The sequence below is a fragment of the Ricinus communis genome, chromosome 10 (genome assembly GCF_019578655.1).
Source record: "Ricinus communis isolate WT05 ecotype wild-type chromosome 10, ASM1957865v1, whole genome shotgun sequence".
NCBI classification, from domain to species: Eukaryota; Viridiplantae; Streptophyta; class Magnoliopsida; order Malpighiales; family Euphorbiaceae; genus Ricinus; species Ricinus communis.
Genome location: NC_063265.1, coordinates 14,138,680 through 14,163,576, shown reverse-complemented (window position 1 = coordinate 14,163,576; position 24,897 = coordinate 14,138,680). Strand labels below are relative to the sequence as shown.

The 24,897-nt window shown below is 37.3% G+C and overlaps 6 protein-coding genes across 9 annotated transcripts; 3 read left to right on the top strand and 3 right to left on the bottom strand.

The window, feature by feature from the left end:
* Window positions 1–782: 782 nt before the first annotated feature.
* LOC8283861 lies at window positions 783–2,396 on the bottom strand. Of its 2 annotated transcripts, none has more exons than XM_025158463.2 (5): window positions 1,865–2,396; window positions 1,679–1,757; window positions 1,499–1,586; window positions 1,326–1,426; window positions 783–1,234 (listed from the first exon to the last, which is right to left on the bottom strand). In XM_025158463.2, the coding sequence occupies exons 1-4, from the start codon at window positions 2,135–2,137 to the stop codon at window positions 1,339–1,341; spliced, it is 528 nt and encodes a 175-aa protein (XP_025014231.1). In that variant the 5' UTR covers window positions 2,138–2,396; the 3' UTR covers window positions 783–1,234; window positions 1,326–1,338. The 2 variants fall into 2 exon arrangements, with proteins under 2 accessions (XP_025014231.1, XP_025014230.1); XM_025158462.2 differs by having other exon boundaries at window positions 783–1,201.
* Window positions 2,397–2,547: 151 nt separating this feature from the next.
* Window positions 2,548–6,597, bottom strand: LOC8283862 (serine/arginine-rich splicing factor RS2Z33). 2 transcript variants are annotated; one of them, XM_025158459.2, is made up of 7 exons: window positions 6,450–6,597; window positions 5,654–5,767; window positions 4,944–4,983; window positions 4,701–4,796; window positions 4,291–4,478; window positions 3,287–3,370; window positions 2,548–3,161 (listed from the first exon to the last, which is right to left on the bottom strand). In XM_025158459.2, exons 2-7 carry the CDS (start codon window positions 5,758–5,760, stop codon window positions 2,759–2,761), a joined length of 918 nt encoding a protein of 305 aa, XP_025014227.1. In that variant the 5' UTR covers window positions 5,761–5,767; window positions 6,450–6,597; the 3' UTR covers window positions 2,548–2,758. The 2 variants fall into 2 exon arrangements, with proteins under 2 accessions (XP_025014227.1, XP_025014228.1); XM_025158460.2 differs by having other exon boundaries at window positions 4,944–5,225; window positions 6,450–6,496.
* Window positions 6,598–7,313: 716 nt separating this feature from the next.
* On the bottom strand, window positions 7,314–9,949 carry LOC112535733 (ABC transporter G family member 20). Its single transcript, XM_025158458.2, has one exon. The coding sequence runs from the start codon at window positions 9,667–9,669 to the stop codon at window positions 7,438–7,440; it is 2,232 nt and encodes a 743-aa protein (XP_025014226.1). The 5' UTR covers window positions 9,670–9,949; the 3' UTR covers window positions 7,314–7,437.
* A 3,270-nt stretch (window positions 9,950–13,219) lies between these two features.
* LOC8283864 (subtilisin-like protease SBT5.4) lies at window positions 13,220–16,673 on the top strand. The gene is made up of 10 exons (XM_015722965.3): window positions 13,220–13,653; window positions 13,747–13,844; window positions 13,951–14,115; window positions 14,261–14,369; window positions 14,496–15,033; window positions 15,109–15,203; window positions 15,286–15,531; window positions 15,631–15,745; window positions 15,839–16,052; window positions 16,124–16,673. Exons 1-10 carry the CDS (start codon window positions 13,460–13,462, stop codon window positions 16,666–16,668), a joined length of 2,319 nt encoding a protein of 772 aa, XP_015578451.2. The 5' UTR covers window positions 13,220–13,459; the 3' UTR covers window positions 16,669–16,673.
* Window positions 16,674–17,271: 598 nt separating this feature from the next.
* LOC8283865 (probable galactinol--sucrose galactosyltransferase 2) lies at window positions 17,272–21,740 on the top strand. Of its 2 annotated transcripts, none has more exons than XM_015722963.3 (14): window positions 17,272–17,782; window positions 17,911–18,143; window positions 18,439–18,529; window positions 18,761–18,809; window positions 18,923–19,014; window positions 19,166–19,273; window positions 19,370–19,495; window positions 19,613–20,023; window positions 20,206–20,320; window positions 20,438–20,505; window positions 20,591–20,725; window positions 20,811–21,025; window positions 21,130–21,218; window positions 21,311–21,740. In XM_015722963.3, exons 1-14 carry the CDS (start codon window positions 17,433–17,435, stop codon window positions 21,581–21,583), a joined length of 2,355 nt encoding a protein of 784 aa, XP_015578449.1. In that variant the 5' UTR covers window positions 17,272–17,432; the 3' UTR covers window positions 21,584–21,740. The 2 variants fall into 2 exon arrangements, with proteins under 2 accessions (XP_015578449.1, XP_002525224.1); XM_002525178.4 differs by having other exon boundaries at window positions 17,273–17,782; window positions 20,206–20,347.
* Window positions 21,741–22,207: 467 nt separating this feature from the next.
* LOC8283866 (ras-related protein RABB1c) lies at window positions 22,208–24,803 on the top strand. The gene is made up of 6 exons (XM_015722967.3): window positions 22,208–22,525; window positions 22,646–22,785; window positions 22,942–23,024; window positions 23,418–23,622; window positions 23,706–23,774; window positions 24,400–24,803. The coding sequence occupies exons 1-6, from the start codon at window positions 22,480–22,482 to the stop codon at window positions 24,490–24,492; spliced, it is 636 nt and encodes a 211-aa protein (XP_015578453.1). The 5' UTR covers window positions 22,208–22,479; the 3' UTR covers window positions 24,493–24,803.
* The last annotated feature ends 94 nt before the right edge of the window (window positions 24,804–24,897 follow it).

Sequence of the window (24,897 nt, the reverse complement as noted above, 5' to 3'; positions counted from 1 at the left end):
AATCTATGAATTCTTTCGGTTCACACAGAATTGTAGAGCACATAGGGTGAGACCCCCCAGAAAACGAATCTGTTTTTTTGTGGGGGGAAAGGCATAAAAAGGAGGGCATCTTTACCACAAAAAGAAGGTGTAAGCATCATGGGCATCTTATGCAATTTCTCATTCACCAAGCATAAAGCGGCAACTTCAACTTGCGCTCTTTACTTACCGGGCTCATGTTCTGTTCTTTCATTTGGATTCCCCTATTGCTATCTGCGGTAATAGGTTTCATATTTTAGCACTACAATGAACAAATGTAAGACCCTATTATAGTCTTCATCAGTTTGACTTCGCAAATCACCATGTTAACTAGAAGATTGCCATCCATTTAACCTTTCTTCTTCTTCTTCTTTTTTTCCCTCTCTTTTGTTATTGTTATTTTACATTTATCACGAGGAAAAAAAGGATTACTGGAAATATCATACCGAAGTTGTTGAGTGAGCCTAATCTATAAGCACCTATGCAGTTATCAAACAACCAACAAAGAATAGATTGCTTCGTAACATAGCAAATAACTGCAACCTAAGAAAGAACTCCACCTAAGAACACAAAACAAGGTACCGATCAAGACCTAAAGGCAATTGGAAAACTATGAGCAGGATGAATCATGGAGAATCGTTGTAATCACAATGAGTTATTCAATGAGAAATGCAGAGAAAATGCAACAGGAATCAATCGCAACATCGGCAAGGACCAATGTAGAATTGCCAAGAAAAACCTGCAAATGATGCATATATTCTGAATTTGTCATCACGTCTAAATCCATCAAAATAATTTATTTCTCTGTTAATGCTAATCATCAGTCACTATGAAAAAAGGAAAAGGAGAAGGTAACTAATTTACAAGAAACCTGCATTCTAGAAATTATAAAGCCAAATTTCAGTGTCTGTATACAAATAGAAAGTATCAACCTTACATAGATGAAAGGAGAGGAGAACTTCAAAGAAATAGTAGGGAAGGTCTTCGTCTTCAAAAGAGCAAAGTTAGTAATCTTGTCCTTGTGAGAGCTTACAGGAATAGACACCATTGCAAATGTGGCTGAAAAGTTAGCTCCGGGAAGGACTCTCAAGCAAACATGAAATGGCCGGAGCAATTACATCAATGGTACGTAGATAACCACCCATGCAATCTGGTTATAGTATTTCCTTATCTTTGGGATCAACTAGAGCACAAGTAAAAGAATTTGGTGAATTACCTAAAAGAAAGAGGTCTCAACAAGTTGAGCAGCAAATAGACAAGGAAAAAAATGAAAGAAAAAGAATGGAAGAGTAAAGGTAAACAATGACCTTAGAACACTTTTTAAGTGGAGTCAGTGACGGAACGATTGAAATTGTCCAACTCCATGGAGTTAGGGCCGTAGATTGCCTTAATAGTGTCCCTACAAGAACTGCAGAGGCAGAGAATGAGATAAGAAAGAAAACAAGAAAAAGAAAGGAGGGTTGAAGATTGAAAAGGGGACCTGCAAGCCTCCTTGTTAAATTTCTTCTGGGGAATGCCATAAAGTTTAAGAAATACAGGTGCCTCCACTCGACAGAAATAGGGCCGCTCTAATAATATTGTACAAAACAAAGACATTCATTTAAGCTGTAGCTTTGAAATTTTGGAATCAACTTAGAAGAGAATTGAATTGAATAGATACCAGAGTAAATTGAACACTTGCGAGTGCTTTTATCGTAGTGTACGCACCATCCATCTGGGCCTACTAAGCTTCTATAAAGCTGGAAATTTTCAAACGACCAAGAAGCTAGGTTACATTATTTTAATTGGGTACATATACAACTGAACTATTTCCCTAGATTGAATAATATGGTTATGGAAAGAATACCTCAATGTCACAAGGGTCGGTAAAAATTTCTTCAGGAGTGGCGAAGGAAGGACCCTTGTCCAACTTGCAGCAAGCACCGCAGCCCTCCACGCAACGCCATAGCTGCTCGGGTCTCTTGGCCCCGAACCCAGTAGCGCTTTGCTTAAGGTCATCAGGAGGTCTTCTCTCTCTACGACGTGGGCGGTGAGCCGCTGATATGCTGCTGATTTTGGTTTCAAGGGAGGGAAGAGGACATCTTGCAATATGGATAGAGCTGTGAACTGACATTATCATATCTAATGAGATGATTATTGCGCACCAAATACTTCTCTCTCAATATACTTACTTTTTGTTCACTGAAAAACAAACACATGTCTGGAAAATTTTAAGACAAGCAGATTAGATTAGATTTTATCCACAAGGTACAAACAGAAACCAGGCGGACGTAATAGTTTACTCAAAATCGATGATACATCCCACACCCTAAATTATGCAACCACCTTAATTACCGCAAATTCTCTGCAAACTATAATTTCTGAATTACAAATCAATTATTAACATATTCACTGCTTCCCAGAATCCTAACCTGTTTGCTTAGTAACCAATTCCATTCCCTAATTGCAATTCTCCCAAAAGCAGACCTAACCAACACTAAATTGTCCATTATTTCACTGGGGCACTGGAAAAACATATACGCATGTGTATATCAAACTAACATTATCGAATTAATCAAACGCCAAATATCAGAAATTCAAAATATGCTTCCTCAATCCATGTCTGTCTCAAGTACACTTTCCCTACTTCCAAAGCACATAAAATGTTTAAGATTGTCTAATTAAGAACTTGAAGGCATTAGGTCTTGCGGATGGCATTGCTGCACAATTCAGGCATCTTCCAATTACATTGGCGTGCACTTTATGGTGACTCGCTGCCTCTCGCAGAGCGGGAACGGGAGCGAGTGCGGGAGCGGGAGCGGCGATTGTCCTCGTAATCATCATCAACAGGGCTCCTACCATCCCTAGGACTGGGACTGGGACTGCGGCTGCGGCCATTAGTTTGAGCTGGACTTCCGTACCTCCCATCTCCAGGGCTCTTTCTGTCAGGGCTCCGGCTCCTCCTTGGGCTACCACTATAGTCTGACCGATCTTGCTGGTCATCCAGTTTTCTGGATTTAGGAGAAGGGCGTGGGCTGCCTTCATCAGGTGTTGGGCTCCGCTTCCTACCCTTTGAGGGCACACCATTCTTTGGCTCACGGCTCAAGGACCTATCCTCATTCTCAAAACTCCGCTCTCTCTTAGGTGGTGGAGATCTTGATCGGCTAACAAAACCAGTAGATGCAGTTAACACAATAAACATATCAAAAACCACATATAGAGCAATGTATATAAACCCAGCAGAAAGTCACTCTGGTTGCATCAAAAGATCAGATTAAAATCAACAAACCTGTAGCTGCGACCTCTGCTGTAACTTGGGCTACGGCTTCTGCCACGGCGAGGAGATGGTGATCGCGAGTAACTCCGCCCGCGTCTGCAAAATAAAGCACGTAATTATAGTAATTAGAGTCAAATGATTCATGATATAAGAAGTACCATTTAAGTTGATTATCCCACCAAACCAGTCGAATCTAGGGGGTGAATCAAAATTTGATAAGAATCGTCCAAATCAGTAATCAATGTGTATAAATTGATTCCCACTCTTCAAAAATCACAAAAACCTGGTGGGGTAGACCATCCCAAAAAGAACATGAGATTCGACAGTAAGATTAAGAAAGAAGAAAAATTGGCATGTCTCTTGCTTCAAAAAGAAGCTCCAACCTTCATCCTTCCCAAAAGAAAATCAAGGTGATTCAGAATTATCTTTTGCAATTTGAAGTCAAGCTTCAGCTTTTCTCATTCTTCAGGCACTACTTGGCGCTTGGCAGTAGCACTAAATAGTACTATTATATTGTAAAAATTTCTGTACAAAGCAGGTTTCTTTTTCTACTTGGCAATTATATTCAAATGATAGATTATTCTTCACATACTTTACACATCTAACCTACTTAGTATACCAAGTTTGCTATATACTTTAAAATTTATATTATATTACACAAGATGGAATCAGAATATGAACCCAAGTTCTATTAGTTTTACTTTGTGATTTATACTTAATATTCTATGCTATTTTTTAACAAAAATTTCTATGCTATATAACACTTTGATTTTTGTAGAATAAAATTAAATCATAATAAGTATTTGTTAATTAAAAGGATATTCGAAATTTTAACCGAATCTTAGAATTCAATCTAGCTCAATTGTCAATTCACAGGATGAGGATCTCAATTCTGATTGTTGATTTGACTACTCTGCATGTAATGACAAAGGCACTTCTAGGCTTCAAATGATTCACAGCCGAACAAATAAGCAACACGTGTAAAGTAAGAAAAATTGAGAACAGGTGAGAATTACTTCAGTTTCTTGGGACTGTTCTTGCAGTTTCTCTCTATATGTCCTCTTTCTCCACACCGATAACATTTGTTCTTCCAGTCTCCCGCTTTGCAATCTCGAGCCCAATGCCCATCTATTCCACAATTGAAGCAGCGTCCAGATCCTGGAGGAGGACCTCTCCCCAAATACTCTCGGGAACCACGTGGAACCTAGACACAGGTAACAGAAGATTAAGCTGGTTAATGAGCATCTGGATATAAGAAAATTCTCCAATGCCATACAAGTATTAGTAAATATAAAAACCACTTTCATAAAATCCGTCACTGCTCAACTATATCAAACAAAATCCAGTTACTCTTATCTTACAGCTGCATGAATAGATATTATACTGTAAGATTTTTTACTTGAAATATCAAGCTAAAAATACTTACTCCCTTTGCAAATTCCACAATGATACGGCTGCCATCAAGATCCTTGCCATCCAAGTGATATCTTGCATCGTCAGCATCTCGAGGATCACTAAATTCCTGTTTTAAAAAGTAAGAAAAGAAACCAACAAGAGAAGACACATATTTGTGCAACAAAAAATTACGATTATGTGAAAAATAAACATGCGATATCAGATCCTTGTACCAACTAATGCACAAAAAAAATTAAAGGAGGAAAACACTTACAACAAATGCGTAGTCACGCTTCATATCCACATCCCGTACTCTGCGAAACGGTTGCCACAAACAGTAAGGCCATCATTACTTAAGTACTGCAAGTGTATGATACTTCACCCCTCATAGACGAACTAAACACCAGTTTGAGATTGTTGCCAATTCCATAAAAACACGCAATAACATAATAGAAAGTATCGCCAAAGTCTCCTATAACTCGGCAAGAATTTCCACCAATTCCACCATGGCAACCCTCTCACCATAGGCCTCCAGGTTAGGCAAAAGCCCAGAAACCTTCAACAAGATCATTCAAGTTAAAAAAATGACACCTAGGGCCACAAGATTCCCACAGATAACGTGATAGTTAACACAAATCCACGCACAAAACAAGCTGCTGAGGGCCTATTTGTTCCCAAGTATTTGCAGGAGGCCAACTGCATACCCTATGACCAGTAGCCAATAATCTAAGGAACTACTCGGTTAACGAAATAAGCACAAAGACAATGATCAGTTTGCCCCAACCTGACACTGACAGTGTCAATCGTAGCAATGAGAAGGGCTTCAAAACACATACTTGAGGAAGTTTTTCACTGGTTAAAAATATAACAATTGCGACTATTTCATGGAACAGGCATAAAACAAAACAAAACAAAACAAAAAAAGCCTACCCTGGACGAAAGGACCAATTACCCCAACAGTTTAAACAATAAGCTAAAGGTTACCTTCCATATTTGCTGAAAAGATATTCAAGATCTCGTGATCGTGTGCGAGAAGCCAGATGACCAACATAGAGACGTGTATTAGCATATCGATCTTCGTACCGCGGCATTTTCAAGCTGCAGCAATGAAAGGCTACCATTAATGTTGAAAGAACGTCAAGAGCAAAGTTCATAATATCTTCAATTATAAACACAAAAAAAAAAAAAAAAAACAAAACAAAAGCAAGCACATGAAAGGTGACTGATGTCTGAATAATGCAATTAAAAGCAATTAGACGATCAAGTTTCCCCAAATACACAGACATATATTAAGGAAAAGAATGAATATAACATCCCTGACAAAATCTTGAACAAAGTTCAGCTCCTAGGGCTATAAAAGCTAGTTAATTTGGCATCTCCCAATTAAAGAAAACAAATATTACAAATAGATACGTAATTACAGTGAGAGGCCCTAATCTGTTAGGATTATATGCATATACACCTAAACTTCAACTAAACTTCAAAGGGAAGGAACACAGATCTATACACCTAAACTTCAACTTTCAGAACACTAATACAGATAAAAGCTGCAGCTTTTATGCATCAAGACATCGATTTTGAAAACCCTAAAGAAAATTCTTTTTCTTTTCTTTTAAGAAAGAAGCAAAGCACCCATAAGGAAACGAACCCTAAAATCGTATCAGAAGAACACACAAAAACAAATAAAGATAAGAGCTCGAAATTGAAATTAAAAATTGAAATAGCGAGTACCAAGACATGAAATATAGCGGAAAGGATTAGAAAGAGGGAAGTAATCAACCTGAAAAGTGTAAAAGAGAAAGCCCCGAAATTAGGATAATTAGGTTTTCTTCAAAGCAGAAGAAGAAAATAGCATACAAGAATTTCAGATTTAATAGGCTTTACCTAACGAACCGACAGCTTTTTATTGCAAGTTACTTGCTTTTCTACGGCTACGATTTGTTTTTCTTTAATCGAAGGGTTAATTTCAGCGCAAGTTGTCTGTGGACTGATTGGACCCAAATATAGTGGGCTCTACTATCTGACAGCCCAATAACACACCTCTATTTTGATTTGGAAACTTTTGAGAAATACCTAAAATTTTAAAAAAATATATATATTACTTATTTTTTTTAAAAACAAATGAATTTTCTGAATTCAACTATTTATACAATATTTTATTTGTCATTTATAGAAAATAAATGATAAGACAAAGTTTATATATAAAGAGAGAGAGAGAGAGTGTGTGTGTGGATATTTTTATACTTAATATTTATAATTGATAATTTTTTAAGGAACTAACCTCATTTATCATTGAATGTTTAGTAATTTAAGTATTTAATAACTAATAAAATTTAAAATTATTTTTATAATTGTTAATAATTGGAAAAATATTGAATATGTATACTACATTTAAATCTTAATATATCCTATTTTAATGTTTAGGGTTGGTGGTAAATTTTGAACTTTAGCAATTATCAAATATAAATATAAAAAAAATAGTTAATTTGACACATGTGGTATCAGAGAAAAAAGAAATGGAGCAGTTGTATTTTTTAATTGTAATATTTTTAGAAAAGAAAAGGGGATGTAAGCTTAGATTTCTGGTATTACAAGCTGTTTGAAAATGAGATGAATTCAGAATTCAAGCTTAGTCCATATCAAATAAAAAGATGGCCAAACTTTCCCACTGCCACAAATTCATTAAATCCACTAATAATAATAACAATAATAATATATGTTTGGTAGCTTAATTAATATCCAGGAGGAAAAGAACAATCTGATGGAGTTTACCTCCTCTTGTTCTTGCTTCCCAACAACAAAGTAAAGTAAAACAACACTCTAAAGAAGAAACCCCAAGCAATGGTGATCCATAAGCAACTCCATTTGCTTAAATCTGTGATCCCTTGTCCCTTTAATATATCTGGTCCAGTCACTATACATGTACTGCTTGTAATATTCCTTCCTAAAGTGCTGCTCAGGCTCTGCAGCAGCTTCAGTTTCAGCGCTACTGGCACTTCACTCAATGGCGTGTTATCAAACATTTGCACTCCCCTTACATAGCATTTTGTTGGATCCTGAAATTCGTTTTGCAGAGCTCCTTCGTATGGATATTTTACTAGTGACAGATAGTGGAACCATATCCAGTATGGAGGAATTCTATCCCGAGATATGAAGAAGCCACTGAATAGAAGGAAGTATGCCAAGATGGCTACCACAATTGTGAATCCTAGCATTACATGAGACACTACTCCTGACAGGAATGTCACGAATGAGCTCCCCGCCCAGAATGCTGACAGGACCGTGAAGAAGAAGAAAAGGAATCCTGATGCTCCACCAGCCAGCCCCACAGCCCAATATGTTGTAGCAGCAAAGGCAATAGAGAAAATTATGAGAGAGGGAATGGAGATTATAGAGTGCGCGAGAACGTAAGATGACCGACGATAAGCATTGTATGCAGTTTCTCTCATGAATATATAACGTTCTTGAAGAAAGGCAGGGATGGACTCTGCACAGGTGTAGTATGTTGTGGACATGGCAAAAGCAAAAAAGCCTAGTCTTTCTTGGGCACCTCTTGGAGAGTTGTCCAGATGCCAAAAAATGGTAGCCAAGATTAGACCTGTCACGAAAACTGCACCAAATCGAATTCCAAACAGTTCAGGCATTCTTCTGGAGTTTATCAGTGATCTTTTTGCTATCACTAGCATTTCAACCCAGAATGGATTGGCAAATGTTGGGACTGAAGATGACAAGTTGGAATCATTTCTGGCGCCAGAGACCAGTTTTCCTTTCGAAATGCTTGCGCTTATTGCATCTTTGAGGGAAAGCTTTGATGACCTGCAGATATGGTTTCTTGGATTTTTCAGAGCCTGCCATGACCTGTTGAAGTCAACTAGACTTCTCGTTCCTCCTGGAATTTCTTCAAGCTCTCGAATCAAATCCAGAGCAAACTCTGTTCGGTTTTCATTCTCTGGAATCGGATGCCCAAACTCAGCAAAGAAATCTGGAAGACTAGTTGGAGGGCCACCGTAGACTGTTTGGCCGTGGGAAAGGAAGATCAAACGGTCCAGCAAGCTCAGAATTCTGTAACTAGGCTGGTGTACAGACATGATCACGATGCTTCCACTTTGCGCAATTCGTTGCAAGACCTTAACAACCATAAAAGCACTTGTGGAATCAAGTCCTGAGGTTGGCTCATCAAGAAATAAAAGAATTGGGTCGTGAACTATGTCAGTCCCAATTGAAACTCTCCTTCTTTCACCTCCAGAAACACCTCTATGCCCTTCGTCACCGATCACAGTGTTGGCTGCGCTACGCAGGCCTAATTGGTCGATCAAGGCTTGAACTCTAGCTTTCTTTTTCGACCTGGAGAGAGAGCGAGGAAGCCTGAACTCAGCAGAGAACATGAGTGTCTCTTCAACAGTTAACATTGGAAACAAGAGATCATCTTGCATAACATAAGCAGATATTACTTTCAATAACCTTGACTCCAAGACCTCACCGTTCAAGGTCACAGACCCCTTTAAGCTCTCTTTGGCAATCCGGTCTGCCAGCGCATCGATCAATGTGGACTTGCCAGATCCACTAGCACCGAGAACGGCCATGATTTCCCCTTCTCTGGCTTCTCCGGAAATATCATTCAACAAAAGCTTAATGCCATTTTCAGAAGAATCAAAGGAGTCATTTCCAGAGAATGGAAATGACATTTTCTGGGCAACTTTGACACTGTAAGATAAGTTATGAAAGGAAAGAACAAAAGGGTCGGATGACGGGGGCATGGAGCTGCAAGCATAGCCAACTTCCAGGGCTTGATGATGGATGGGAGAGGTGTAATTGGAATTGTCACTTTGAGCATCTTCAACACGCTTAAGGAGCTCAGCAAGGGTGGCGGAGACAGTAGGTTTGGATCTCCTAGAAAACTGTTGGAGCTCCATCTGGTGGGCAGAGTTAAAAACAGGCAGCTGGTAGTCACCGCCAAAGGGTTTTTCCCGTGACATGTCAGAACGTTCTACATGAGACATTTGTGAATGTCTGGCGGTTGATGTTTAGTTGTAGCTTAGCTTAGCAGAGCTAACAATTTATAGAAGGTGTTGGAGGAAAAAGAGCAAGTAAGTTTTGGTAAATCTAAATTCTAGTATTCAACCATTGTGTGATTTAGGTAGTAGGTGAAGGGAGTTGTAAAGCTTTTAATTATTTTGTTAGCTCTACACACTTTGGTTTTGCCATACCAGATTAATTATGATCTAATATGGTATCCTCAGCTTTAATACGTATATTTGCATGACAGATTTGGTGGGCTGTCGGGATCGAAGAAAGAAAACCAAAAATCCTTGATTATATTCATATTCTGATTGGAATTCTAATTTAAGCTTTCTTGTAACTCGGTCTTGAAAAGGAGGAGTTGATTTAGCAAATGAGCATCAATAAGCAATAAATCTTTTTCATTGGAAAAAGGAGGAACTTATGCAGTTGAATATTAATATGGTTGGGCTGAGTGGTGAACCAACGCCTTCCTAATCTGTTCATCACACGCCTTCTTTTCTTTACGAAAACCCAAATGAAAATTCGCCGCCCCTTTTCAATTCTTTCTTCTAATCCATACTTACAGATTTAATCTTAAAATAAGAGTGTTAGGTAAGGACGCTGTGGACTCAAGTATGTGGGGGTTCATCTGCTGAAGACTGAATACTGTTAAGCACCAGAAGAAACGAGAGAGAGAGATATTACTGAAATAAATCTGTAACTTGGAGAAGTGGGTTTTGAATTTTCCATTTTAATAACCAAGACATTTTCACTCAGGTTTTAAGAAGAAAAGGCATGAACAATCAATATGTCATTGCATTATTAAATAAAAGCCTGCAAATACTCGACAACAAGTCAATAAATATCATACAATAGGTAAGCTTGATGTCACTCTTTTCTTTGGGGTCCTTTAGGAATCACATTATTTTCTTCTTCACTAATCGATTCAACAGCAGGAGAATGAATAGAATAGAATATGATGTTTTCTGCTAGAAACTTGTCTACTTTCTTATAATATATAAAAACTCTAATTCTGCTATTCCATGCATAACTTTCACACGCATCCATCTCAAAGAGATTTGCGACAAAATTGTGTTAGCGAATGATGATCTAATGGTTGTTACAATGTACCAAAGTTGGAGAAGCACCTCAAATTCACTGTGCAACTGGGGGCAGGGGCCAAGACTGCCCTTCCCTTTTTGCCATCATCAACTCTTAATTAATATGCAAATATATTTACACATCACCTCAGTATTCCAACTAAAAAAGCAAAGGGGCCTGGTCAAACAGATGAGATAGAGATGGCATTCCCTTGGGCACCCTTCCCCAGTTTACCAAAATTGTTTCACATTTCACATTACTTTTTTCCTTATTTCAAGAGTGGAGTTGGTGGTATGCATAGTAAGGAGATAGTGGGTGGGATTTGTATTTTCAGAAGATGTGAAGAGCATATACAAATATGAATGCTGAACACATAAATGTGGTTTCAATCTCTCACTACTCTCAATTAATGACCCCAACCCTCATTCAAATTTACATCCCATCCTCTTAATGTACCTTAAAAATGAGACCAACAAAGATTATCTACTCAAGTGCTAAACTATTATACTTTACTATTAAATGAATCAAACTTATAAAATTGCTATAAGAAGTTTATAATATATATCGCTTTTTTCTATTTAAATATAAAACACTAAAAAATATATTATTTATAGGCCTTTTTATGTCGAATATTAATTATTTGATTCGTTTTTCTTAAACAAAAAATTAATACATATTTAAATTTATCATCATACATATTTTAGTATTAATGATAATTGATTCTTAAAAATTATAAATAAATCCATCTACAAATGGACATATTTATAATTCATAAAATTTATATTGGTTTTTTTATAACTAGCAATAAGTAGATTTAATTATTATAAAAAATAATTTAAGATTCAAATACATCATAAAAATATTTACACTAATTATTTTATTTTAACAAGTTGAAATATAATAAATACTCTCTAGTACCAAATATTTTTTTATTATTCTACTTTAAAGATCAGAAAAGTAAAGTATTTTATCAGAAGTATTTTATTGAACTAACTCTTCTGCTTTGTATATTTAATTGCTTAAAGATAGTATTAGAAATCAATAATTTTTAATTATTTAATTAATTTTATCATTGTGACATATAAATATTTATTATTTTGTAGAGAAACTCCCTTCTTTGTATCCTATTAGGAAAAAATATTGAAAGCAGTACAATCTTTGTTTCTGAGTATATGTTGTTCTGCGCAAGAAGTGTCATCGGGAGTCAAAAGAAACTCAATCTGCTTTGTGGAAGATGAATGAGTTTTTGTTATCGTAGCAGCTTAATTGGGGTGATGTTTTCTTATCTTACCAAGGAACAAGGGAGAAAGTAAATCATCTTTGCATTTGCATGCATGCGTCTTACAAGAAAGCATTACAACAAGGTCTTAGTTGTTGTGTCTTGATATGATTTGCATACTGGGATAGGAAGCAGACTTCAAAGCCATGCAAGTAGATTATTTTCATTTGATGATGCGATCGATGTTGGATGTTATTAGGGGCAAAAGCTGCCTTCTTGCTGCAGTGCAGATGGCAGGTATCATATAATTATTTAGGCAATTCAAACCACAGATGGCATAATGAAGAAAATAGATTATTGTCTGCACTTCCAGTAGAGCTTGTGAGTATTATATTAATACATGTTTATGTTACCGATCCTGGTGCCATTAGTACAATCCGAACAACTGCAGGGCTTGGTTAATACCATAATTACCCATATCCTTATTTGCTAACACTAAAGGATCAAGTATGCAACCCCATTTATAAAATCATATTTTCCATTTGGGATTTCCAGAACTATTGGATGCTCAAAGCTACTTTTAACACGAAGAGATTTTTCTTCAATACGTTCAAAAGAGAGAGAATAGACAGGTGTATGTCTTATGATTTTAGAATGTATAATTCAGATCCCCCAACTTCTTCTCTCCATTGTTACGTTCTCGGAACCGAAAATGAAGCTTTTGTCATCCTCAGACCTGCTTGGGAGCTGTATATTACTTTTTGCAAGTAAAAGTTGCTAAAGAGTTTTTGAAATAAGACTTAAAATTTAAAATTTTGAATTTGCTGATTTTTTAGAATTTTATAAATAAATATTAAATATTATATAAACTTACGCAGGTGAAAAAGAAATTAATGGTGTAGCAAAACCATCATAAAATTAGTTGTTATGTTTATATATGTTTGATGATCATATATAATAAATGCATTAAAACTTAATGATCCCCATAACATAATTGTAATAATTTATTAGCGTAATCGTAATCGTAACTGTAATCATGATCAGCAGCGCCAATCTTGAAATATATTACAAAGTACCAAGTCAAAACATAATCAGCAGTGCAATCTTAGGATATACATATATAGGAACTTCCCAGTCACAGCTTCAGGGAATTCCCATTTTTATTCAGCATCACAGCCAGACATTACAGATATTTTACTGTGATACATTCACATACTCAGACTCAGGAATGGAAGGTTACTTAGGACTCCTTGATTTAGGATAACATCAGTTTCATTTAGAAATACAATCTCTGCTATTTCGGAGATTCTCTATTTGACATACACAATTCAACATTGATTAGGACTCTCACTCTTTTGAATTTAATTTAGTATCTTTTCCTTCCTCTCCTCCCTAAACACTTCCAGTTATAAATATATATACACATATATGCTCTCCCAATCTCACACTAATTTGCAAAATACAATACAATGAGGTTTTCAAGAGTTTCGGTTGTGCTTTTATTTTTCACTGTCTGGTGTTTGGTTCAGCCACCAGCTTTTGCCATAAAAAAGGCATACGTGGTGTACCTGGGATCCCATGCTCATGGTCCTCAAGTTTCTGAGGCTGACCTTCATGCGGTTACCGATTCTCATTATGAGTTTCTTGGGTCCTTTTTAGGAAGGTGACAACGCTATACTTCTCATTGCTCCTTTACCCTTATTATTTAATTGTTATTTGTGCGGTTAATCCTGATTCTGTTACTTTTTTCATGCAGTCCTGACGAGGCCACAGACGCACTTATTTACTCGTATAGAAACCAAATCAATGGATTTTCTGCAATGCTTGAAGAGGAAGAGGCTGCTGAAATTGCAAGTAAGATTTTAGAAATTGTTATTCTGTCATTTTTTCCTTTTTCCGTTTTCTACATATTATTATACGAATGCTTATCCTGGTTCATATTTACTGCGCGCCATTTCAGAGCACCCAAAAGTTGTGTCAGTTTTCTTGAACCAGGCAAAACAGCTGCACACAATACATTCATGGGAATTTATGATGCTGGAAAGGAATGGCGGTGTCCAACCTAAATCCTTATGGAAGAAAGCTAAACTCGGTGAAGATATCATCATCGCTAATCTTGATACTGGTATTCCTTTTGAATGGCTCTCTTTAGTACTGTTGTAACTTGACTTACGCTCACCCAATAAAATACGCTCAAGTGTGACACATAAAAAATGAGAGATGGATGTCCTAGACGGAATATTAGATTTTACTGTGTGTGGTTGAATCAGGTGTTTGGCCAGAATCAAAGAGTTTTAGCGATGAAGGATACGGCCCAGTGTCATCAAGGTGGAAAGGATCATGTGAGAATACAACCAGCGCTGGAGTGCCTTGCAACAGGTTACCACCATATTCTATCCTGCATTCTCTTATTATGTGCCGTCCTCAAATCGTAACTTTGTAGTTGATTGTTACGAGAGTGTTTTTAGGGTAAGCCACTAATTCCTTCATATTGACATTCTGCAGGAAGCTTATTGGAGCGAAATCCTACAGCAGGGGTTATATTTCCTATGTTGGTTCTCTTAATTCGTCTCTGAACAATGCTCGTGACCATGAAGGACATGGAAGTCACACTCTATCAACAGCTGGTGGTAACTTTGTTCCTGGAACCAATGTGTATGGGTTGGCGAATGTAACTCCTAAAGGTGGTTCTCCTAAAGCTAGAGTGGCTTCTTACAAGGTGTGCTGGCCAGCAGTGAATAACACTGGAGGGTGCTTTGATTCTGATATGATGAAAGCATTCGACGATGCCATTCATGATGGGGTTGATGTGCTTTCAGTGTCTGTTGGTGGTGATCCTATTGATTACTTCAACGATGGTATTGCAATAGGTTCATTTCACGCTGTCAAGAAGGGTGTTGTAGTTGTCTGCTCTGCAGGAAATTCTGGACCGACACCTGGAACTGTCTCCAATGTTGCCCCTTGGATTATAACTGTTGGAGCAAGCACCTTGGATCGGGAGTTCCAAACTTTTGTTGAACTCCACAATGGGCGACGCCTTAAGGTACCTACATCATCACTTTATACAAATGCTGTTCTTATTTCCATGTGAATTTGTCTTTGGCTAATTGGATTTCAGGGCACAAGTCTTTCCAAAGGTATGCCTGAAAGTAAACTGTATCCCCTTATTAGCGGAGCCCAGGGTAAAGCTGCTAGTGCATTTGAAAAGGACGCGTAAGGACCAACATATTTAACCTGTATTTTAAGAATGCAATCGTTGAGGAATTGGTTTTGACATGGTTATGGTGTAATGCAGTGAGCTATGTAAACCTGGATCATTGGATCCTAAGAAGGTAAAGGGTAAGATCTTAGCTTGCCTGAGAGGGGATAATGCAAGAGTTGATAAGGGTAGGCAAGCTGCTGAGGCTGGTGCAGCTGGGATGATTCTTTGCAATGATAAGGCAAGTGGTAATGAAGTCATTGCTGATCCTCATGTTCTTCCAGCTTCACATCTCAACTATGCAGATGGCCTTGCCGTCCTCACCTACATTAACACTTCCAGGTCAGTATTCTCTCTCACCCTAACGCACTACTTTTTTCTTTTTTCATATCAGTTTCTCATCCACGAGATGTGTTGCTTTTATTATTCTCTTTTAAACAGTAATCCTCTGGCATATATTACGACCCCGACCGCAGCGACTGGCGTAAAGCCTGCTCCATTCATGGCTGCATTTTCCTCTATAGGGCCAAATACTGTTACACCTGAGATCCTCAAGGTTTAAATGAAATTCCAAACGCTGTTCTTTTCCTTCAAATATTATCCCAAAGGCCCTGCTAATATTCTCAATAACGTCTGTTCAATGCTGCAGCCTGATATTACTGCCCCAGGAGTAAATATTATAGCGGCCTTCACAGAAGCAACAAGCCCTACTGATCTAGAGTTTGATAAGCGCAGGGTTCCTTACACAACTATGTCGGGTACATCTATGTCTTGCCCTCATGTTTCAGGAGTTGCCGGCCTTCTTAAAAAACTCCACCCTGACTGGAGTCCTGCTGCAATTAGATCAGCACTCACTACTACTGGTAATGGAGTTGACTTTTATCACTGCAAAATAATTCCAGTAACTAATTCCTGTTTCTGATCCTCTGTGCAGCAAGATCAAGGGATAACACTGTGCATCCAATGCTTGATGGATCAACTTTTGAAAAATCCACACCATTCAGCCATGGTTCTGGACATATAAGACCAAACCGTGCCATGGATCCAGGATTGGTCTATGACTTGGGCGTCAATGATTACTTGGACTTCCTTTGCGCCCTCGGCTACAACGAAACCTCAATTAAAGCTTTGAATGACGGTGAACCTTATGAATGTCCTAAATCAGCTAGTCTTCTCGATTTCAACTACCCTTCAATGACAGTCCCTAAATTGCGTGGCTCAGTTACTGCCACTAGAAAATTGAAGAATGTTGGTTCACCAGGAAAGTATCAAGTCGTTGTCAAACAACCCTACGGAATCTCAGTTTCTGTTGAGCCTAGGGCTTTGACATTTGACAAGATTGGAGAAGAGAAGAGCTTTAAGGTGACATTCAGAGCTAAGTGGGAAGGTGCTGCTAAGGACTATGAATTCGGAGGGCTAACATGGACTGATGGTTCCCATTATGTGAGGAGTCCTATTGTAGTGAGGAGTGCTGTGTAGATATATATATATATATATATATATATATATATATATATATATATATATATATATATATATATATATATATATATATATATATCACACAGGAAGGCTAGAAATAGGTTGGTAATGGGAGCAGCTGTTAATTTTCATTAAGTCCAGGGTGGGTTTCGGAAAACAGTATCAAATTGTCTTTGTTTTTCATGACTTGTTTCTTTTCATAATTATAAATTGGTTCTCAATTCAATCACTGATGTAAATGTTTGATCAGGTGACCCATCTTAATGGTTCTATGTAGTGCAACAATAAATTATAAGTGGCATATACCAAATCAATTTGATTTTTTAAAACCATAAGAATGACTGCAAAATGGGGTGAATTTCAAATATGAAAAAGAAGGGGTTTATAATTGTAATGATTGTGACAGATGTGGATACTGAAGAATCTTCCAAGGATACAATTGGTTAGGTAAAAATTGCAAGTTGCAAAGGGCAGATATGTCCTGGGAAAAATGAGAGGATATTTAAAACCCAAAGAAGATTGAAAATGATGTTCCATTGTAACAGAAGATAATGGAAGGAAGGTAAAATGTGGTCAATAATAAGCAAATCCTATTGGCTATCACTCTTATCAGCATACGTTATTTTTTACATCACATATGTCCAGTCCCCTGCTTCGAGGAACTCTTCAGGCTTACTCTATGTTGTCAGTCACTGCTCTCTCCACCTTTTGTCATTTCCAACAGTCGCTCGATTCTTCAGTCCTAAGCCTTAACCAACACTATGCCTCATGCCACTGCCATCACCACCCTCAATATGTTTTGCCCTACTCAACCCACTTCTCGCCTCTCCTCCTCGTTTTTAACCCCTTGTAATGCCAACAATCTGAGTCTTTTCTCGCACAAGTCTCTGTTGCGTCTAAACAAGAATAATGCTAATAAATGGAGATTTTCCATGTTTATCAGTGCAAAACCTGTCCTGAAAGATGGGACTCTCAGTTTCAATGGCAAGCGCATGTTGACAGAAGTTCCTGACAATATCTTCGTCACGCCATTGACGGATTCATCTGCTTACCTTGGGGCTACTTCCTTGGAGACCAGTTCTCGACATGTTTTCAGGCTTGGAGATGTTCGGTAAGCCATCTTTCTTCTTCTTTGTTTAATGTGCTATTTTCTTTAACTATTTGGACTTTAGAGAATCGTTATTCTATTCATTGTTGCATTTGCTGATGCAACTATGACGGTTTGGATGATCAATGCAGGAATGTGAGGTTATTGTGTCTGTTTAGATTTAAAATGTGGTGGATGATACCTAGAGTGGGTGATTCAGGAAGGGATATTCCCATTGAAACTCAGATATTGCTCATGGAAGTGACTAAAGCCTCACCTGACGATTCTCCTTCATATATCGTTTTCTTGCCTGTGCTAGATGGTGATTTTAGGAGCAGCTTACAGGGAAATTCATCTGATGAACTTGAGATCTGTGTCGAAAGTGGTAAAAAAAAAAACTTAAAAAAAAAAAAACTTTATGTTCTTTCAAATTCAATTGCTTCCATCACCCTTCATCATTTTGTGATAAGCGCACTGGCAATACCAACTGAAAATCTATTAGTCAGGACATCATGCCACAATATGACTTTGAACTACCACGCATAGCAATTCAGTGATATATTGATACATAGAGCTTGCATAATAGCACATGAAGAGAAAGAAAATTTTCTTGATTTCTATTATTTTCTTTATATTCTTTTCGTTAGGCTAATGAAATGGGCTCTTGTGTATTTTGATAGGTGACCCTGCTATAGTTTCTTCAGAATGCCTAAAAGCAGTTTTTGTGAATCATGGAAACCATCCATTTGACCTGATGAAGGAATCCATGAAGTAGGTCAGCTCTCTAAGCCAAATTTCAGTTTCAATCTTAGGGAAATATCAAAAATTAATTAAGGCAACATCTTCATGTCATTCAAGCATGTCAGCCATTTTCTGGTGAGAATTTAAGCAGCATAATGAGTTTATGAAATCATGACTTCTAGCTAACTGCCTTATCAATTTAATTTAATAGTTAGCAGCTGACTAGGCCCCTCTTATCTAACTAATTTGCACCTTATAAAGGATTTTGGAGGAGCAGACTGGAACCTTTACAGTCCGCGAATCAAAGCAGGCAAGTCGCCTAGCATTTACTTCTATGAGAGACATTTCATTTAGTTTTTGTGGTGCTATGGAAAGAAAGAAATATCATTAATGCAATTTCTTATACTAGTCTTCCTCATACAGATGCCTGGAATGTTGGATTGTTTTGGCTGGTGCACCTGGGATGCCTTTTACCATGACGTAAATCCTCAAGGAATAAAAGATGGTCTAAGAAGGTAAATATAGTTCGTTTGCAATGTCTTTTTCTGTGGCATTAAAAGATTTGCTCCTTTTTACTGATGAATTAGAAGTTTTCTGATTCTTTTCTTGTTTATGTAATTTTTAGTGCTTCCCTCACTCTAATATTTCTTTCTTTTACTCTCGTAGCTTGTCAGAGGGTGGCACTCCAGCAAAGTTTCTGATAATAGATGATGGTTGGCAAAACACAAGTAATGAGTTCCAAAAGGAAGGGGAGCCATTTATTGAAGGTTCACAGTAAGTTCAATTATTTGTATTTTCTCTTCCCAAAATCACATGAACACCTCCTATGTAGGAGTGATTCTCCAAATGTTAATTTCCTCCCATTTACAGGTTCGGCGGCAGATTGCTTAGTATTAAAGAAAACCATAAATTTCGGAAAACCAGTGAAGCTCTGAGTGATGCTCCAAATGATCTTAAGCATTTTGTTTCAGATCTCAAGAGCACTTTTGGCCTTAAGTACGCCTCTTTTCATATACTGCAAATGATCTAAAATATGATGTCCATCCTACTGTTCCTGTTGTGATTCTTAAGGATATTCTTTCTGTACGTTTTTGGTCTTGGTTAAATTTTCAGGTATGTATATGTATGGCATGCCTTAATGGGATACTGGGGAGGGCTTGCTCCTAATGCAGAAGGAACTGAAAAATATAATCCGAAATTGACATACCCAGTGCAGTCACCAGGGAACTTGGCAAATATGAGCGACATCTCTCTGGATTGTATGGAGAAGTATGGTGTTGGCACAATTGATCCTGAAAGAATATCTCAATTTTATGATGATCTACACAGTTATCTTGTTTCGCAAAATGTGGATGGAGTTAAGGTTGATGTTCAGAACATACTTGAAACTATTGCAGCTGGTTTGGGAGGTCGAGTCTCTCTCACCAGACAATTCCAACAGGCTCTTGAGGAGTCCATAGCTGCTAACTTCAAAGACAACAGCATTATCTGCTGCATGGGCCAGAGCACAGACTCCATTTACCAGTCAGTATATAACTCAACGCTCAAATTTTTAAGTTTTTCATAGTTCAACCAAATCTTCCTTCACTACATCACTCCTTTCAAGAAATTTTATCAGCAACACATTACACTTGTATACTAGTTTGAAAGATTGTCATGGTAATTGATTCCAACTTTTTCTTTTTATTTTTCCTATCTGATTGTAGTGCAAAACAAAGTGCTATAACACGAGCATCTGATGATTACTATCCAAAAAATCCAGCGACACAGACACTGCACATAGCAGCTGTGGCTTATAACAGCATATTCCTTGGTGAAATGGTAGTCCCTGATTGGGATATGTTCTATGTATGTTCATTCTTAATCTTTCTGTTCCTTCACGGTATTAGATTAGAGATTGTGAGAATTTATGAACTTTCATAAATCAACGACATGCAGAGCCTTCATGATGCAGCTGAATTTCATGCTATAGCTAGAGCTGTGGGAGGGTGTGGAGTCTATGTTAGGTATGAATTTTACCAAATTATAGAAGCATAAGTCATACATCTGAGCATCTGGGACGTTTCTAAACTACAGTTTTAATGTTAACAGTGATAAGCCTGGTCACCATGATTTCAACATACTGAAGAAGCTAGTACTTCCTGATGGATCAGTGCTTAGAGCTAAATATCCAGGAAGACCAACACGGGATTGTTTATTCAGCGACCCAGTTATGGATGGAAGAAGGTATTGATATACTTCTCCCTTAACATTGTATGAAATCACCTGCTTCAATTTCTTGACCTTTCCTTTGGGATGATTTTGGTTCTAGTCTTATGAAGATCTGGAACTTGAACAAATGTACTGGGGTACTTGGTGCGTTCAATTGCCAAGGAGCAGGCAGCTGGCCTTGCATGGAAAACACACAACAGAAACTAGTAAGTGAAGAAATATGCGGACAGGTATCTCCTGCTGATGTCGAGTATTTAGAAGAGGTCTCTGGGAAACTGTGGACTGGAGATTGTGCTATTTATTCTTTCAATAAGGGTACTTACTACTTATATCTTGCCTCGCCATTGGATGACATGCAAGAACTCAAAATCTCAGAATGTGTTCATAGAGGTTTGTTTATTTTTTTGACAAATTTTCAGGATCATTGTGTCGATTACAGAAGGAAGCAGCATTCGATGTCAGATTAAAAACTCTGGAATGTGATGTCTTTACCATATCACCCATCAAGGTTGGGCGTGATTCTTTCTTTTGTTTTTGGTGCAAGGAAAGTAGTCGGTCGAGTCGTGAACTGAAGTGTTATGTGATAATGAGTGAGTGCAGGTTTATCATCAGAAGATTGAGTTTGCAGCCATGGGATTAGTAAACATGTACAACTCTGGTGGAGCTGTTGAGGCAGTTGAGCAGTGTGATGGCGGCAGAATAACCATCAGGGGGAGAGGGGAAGGTAGTGTGGGAGCATACTCGAGTAGGGAGCCAAAACATTGCTTGGTAAATTCAGAAGAGGCAGGATTTGTATTCAGAGAAGAGGACAATCTTCTGACAGTAACAGTTGCCCCTGGAACCGGCAATTGGGAAGTTCACATTTGTTATTGAGATTATTGAAGCAGTATGCTGTCTGCCTCGTCTCATGTGGGCTGGCCTCAAATTATGGGGAATCTTTCACTATTAAACATACATATTTTATAAGTGATATCAGGTTTTCTGAGTTACGTTATCTAAATAAATCAAGCCCTTCGGTTCTTAGTTAAAAGATGAATTTAATTGGTATATATTTATTACAGGGATCATTCTTACTCTTTCTATCATTTGAGTGAATGATCAAACCCTACTGTCTTTTGCAAGAATTTCAGAATATCAATATTTTACCAATTATGATTATCTTTTATACCATAGTTTATTTTATTTTGGTGCAGTTTTAGAAATTTGTAAATCAAATTATAATATGATTTAATTGAGAGAAATAATAATGTGATATGATTTTCTAAATAGTTTACACTAAAATTTTCAAAACATAAACACATACTTCAAATTAAATTTTGAAAAAGGAATTTATAAAACTTTTCTGGATAATGAAAATAAAGGTTTCAAATTTTAAATTAGGGTAATAATTGTTAGTTAAAAGAAAGAACTATTATCGGTTGCATGGTCTTTTTAAGGAAAATCTTTGTTTTATTTTATTAAAATTAAACTGCAAATTAATAATAATATGACAGCGAGGACATGAAAAACTAAATTGATAAAAGAAAACAGGGAAGCATTTGCTTGGCTGGATCATTCTCTCCCCTTCCCTCCCATCCCACCAATTCCAATTACCAACAATCCCTAAATTCAGTTTTCTTTCTATTCATTTCTTCACATTTTTCATCTTTGTATATACGCACACATACATACTTATTTATATATCTAAGGTTTCTGCAAAATTTAAACTATCCCGAACCGATTCATATTTGTTTTCAAACACAGATCTCTAATAACACGCAACCATAAAAATGTCGTACGCATACCTTTTCAAGTACATCATCATCGGCGACACTGGTAAATCCCTTTTTCCTTTTTCGTTTTCTTTTTTGATCTCTCTAAAGGTTTCTTTCTCTGTTTGTTTGGTTGGCTGGCTAAATTTATGAATTTTTGATTGGGAGTGTATTTGTTATGCAGGAGTTGGGAAATCCTGCCTTTTGCTTCAATTCACCGATAAGAGGTTCCAACCGGTTCATGACCTCACTATAGGTGTCGAATTTGGGGCCCGGATGATCACTATCGACAACAAACCCATCAAGCTCCAAATCTGGGACACGGTTTTCTTCTCCTCCTTTTTCTTTTTAGTTATTATTTGTTGTCGATTACTATTTTATTCTTTTATTTCAATCTTAATTAACCTAAGCTAGCCTAGCTCCATCTTAATATTTTTTCTGGTTTTTTCATTTCCTAAAATGTTCTAACTTGTTCTCCAGGCTGGTCAAGAATCCTTCAGATCTATTACCAGGTCCTACTATAGGGGGGCTGCTGGTGCTTTGCTTGTCTATGATATTACCAGGTATCTGTATCTGATCATCCATACTTTTGATATTCATTTGCTTCTCTACCTGCTAATTTCATGAAATTCACTCTTTTCAAGATGATTCAAAGTCTTTCACATGTGATACCGATTGCTTTTAGGGGGTGAAAACAATTCTAATTTATGCTTTTGGCCCTTAGATCAACCAAACCAAATTCTTGATACATTCCGCTCAACTAAGCCTAAGGGACTCTGATCATAGGAACTAGTTTTAACCAATTCTAATCGCACGGGGCATTGCAATTTGGTTGGTCAGTTTATCTAACTACAAGAGTTCCCCTGTTCGAAGTTCCTTCCATAAAAGAAAGACCTGCTGTCCTTTGGCAATACTCTGACCATAAAAGTATTGATGTTTGGATGTTGACTTTGTAGGAGGGAAACTTTCAATCATTTGGCCAGCTGGTTGGAGGATGCCAGGCAGCATGCAAATGCAAACATGACAATTATGCTCATTGGTAATAAGTGTGATCTTGCTCACAGAAGGGCAGTGAGCACAGAGGAAGGCGAACAGTTTGCCAAGGAGCATGGTTTAATCTTCATGGAGGCCTCTGCAAAAACTGCTCAGAATGTTGAGGAGGTTAGCAAACACAGCAACTCTACGTTGAATTTGTAACAAAACTTTCTCTTATTTATCATCCATTACTTTTTTCATTTATGCAGGCATTTATAAAAACAGCTGCAACAATATATAAGAAGATTCAGGATGGCGTTTTTGATGTATCGAATGAGGTGAGTGTTCTTTCTTGTACATGGTTAATACTTTCAAAAACTTAATATTTGAGTGAAGCATATTGCGACTGCATTACTGGCTTGAACCTTGAAGGCTCTATTGGTACACTTAGAGATAGATTTTCTTCATGGATTTCAATATCTAGATTATTTTTCTTGTAGGAACCAAAAAAGAAAATGATTGTTATTTTTGGTTTTGGCATGCTCTTGTCATGAAAAGATCTGAGTGACTTTGGTTACTGCCATGAAATTTACGTAGTGGAGGGCGTTCAGCCAATGAAGTTTGCTTATCAATCATCATGCTGTTGGTATTTAAGTTTTTCACGATCTTATTGGTTTTCAAATTTTCATGTTGTCCTTTATTGGCGGTGTTCTTGTTAACAGATATTTGTAACTAAAGTTTTTTTTTTTTTTTTTCTTGCTCTCAAATTAACAAGTCTTGCTTTCTTATCATCCTATTGTTGCCTTTTAATTCTAATGGGCTTACTTTTTGCATCACTTACAAGTTTGGAGCATGGAGAAATTGTATGTATGTAGAGGGCATGCATGTTGCATTCATCTAATATGGACTGGATCAGAGCCATGCGGATGGTGTGGCTGATGTTTCTGTTTTTGTTCTGTGCAGTCTTATGGAATAAAAGTAGGATATGGTGGAATTCCAGGGCCATCAGGAGGCAGAGATGGGTCATCTTCTCAAGCTGGAGGCTGCTGCAGTTGAATACGATATCATTTGCTATACGAGAATATTTGGACGGGGAGGGGGGCGGGTGTGAAAACTGTGACTTTTGTTTTAGACATAATGTGGATTCAGGGAATGTGATACATGTATAATGCAGGTCCTTGATGTCGAATACTATTGATTGTAAATTTATCAGTTGCTTTAGTTTTTGTATTTATTTTTGTTTGTGTTTCTATTGCTGGATATTTGCATTAGTGTGGAAGTGGTGAAAGAAACTTCCAAATTGTGGAAATGCAGAAAGTCTGTTAATCTTTGAAGTTGAATAAAATTGATGTGGTAAATATTATATAGCAGTGTGAGTCATATAATTAGGATGGTAGTATTGCATTTGCATAATAATGAAGTAGAAGGGGACAGAATTTACAGTAGTGGCGTTACAGTCAC

Coding starts and splice junctions, on each gene's coding strand:
- LOC8283861 (XM_025158463.2), bottom strand. CDS start 2,137: ATGATAATGTCAGTTCACAGCTCTATCCATATTGCAAGATGTCCTCTT. Junction 1,758..1,864: donor CCGACCCTTGTGACATTGAG/GTATTCTTTCCA, acceptor GAAAATTTCCAG/CTTTATAGAAGCTTAGTAGG. Junction 1,587..1,678: donor CAAGTGTTCAATTTACTCTG/GTATCTATTCAA, acceptor CAATATTATTAG/AGCGGCCCTATTTCTGTCGA.
- LOC8283862 (XM_025158459.2), bottom strand. CDS start 5,760: ATGCCGCGGTACGAAGATCGATATGCTAATACACGTCTCTATGTTGGT. Junction 4,797..4,943: donor AGCGTGACTACGCATTTGTT/GTAAGTGTTTTC, acceptor TTTTTAAAACAG/GAATTTAGTGATCCTCGAGA. Junction 4,479..4,700: donor TTGTGGAATTTGCAAAGGGA/GTAAGTATTTTT, acceptor ACCTGTGTCTAG/GTTCCACGTGGTTCCCGAGA.
- LOC112535733 (XM_025158458.2), bottom strand. CDS start 9,669: ATGTCTCATGTAGAACGTTCTGACATGTCACGGGAAAAACCCTTTGGC.
- LOC8283864 (XM_015722965.3), top strand. CDS start 13,460: ATGAGGTTTTCAAGAGTTTCGGTTGTGCTTTTATTTTTCACTGTCTGG. Junction 14,370..14,495: donor GCTGGAGTGCCTTGCAACAG/GTTACCACCATA, acceptor GACATTCTGCAG/GAAGCTTATTGGAGCGAAAT. Junction 15,034..15,108: donor ACAATGGGCGACGCCTTAAG/GTACCTACATCA, acceptor ATTGGATTTCAG/GGCACAAGTCTTTCCAAAGG.
- LOC8283865 (XM_002525178.4), top strand. CDS start 17,433: ATGCCTCATGCCACTGCCATCACCACCCTCAATATGTTTTGCCCTACT. Junction 18,144..18,438: donor TGAGATCTGTGTCGAAAGTG/GTAAAAAAAAAA, acceptor GTATTTTGATAG/GTGACCCTGCTATAGTTTCT. Junction 19,015..19,165: donor ATAAAAGATGGTCTAAGAAG/GTAAATATAGTT, acceptor TTACTCTCGTAG/CTTGTCAGAGGGTGGCACTC.
- LOC8283866 (XM_015722967.3), top strand. CDS start 22,480: ATGTCGTACGCATACCTTTTCAAGTACATCATCATCGGCGACACTG. Junction 23,025..23,417: donor CTTGTCTATGATATTACCAG/GTATCTGTATCT, acceptor TTGACTTTGTAG/GAGGGAAACTTTCAATCATT. Junction 23,623..23,705: donor CTGCTCAGAATGTTGAGGAG/GTTAGCAAACAC, acceptor TCATTTATGCAG/GCATTTATAAAAACAGCTGC.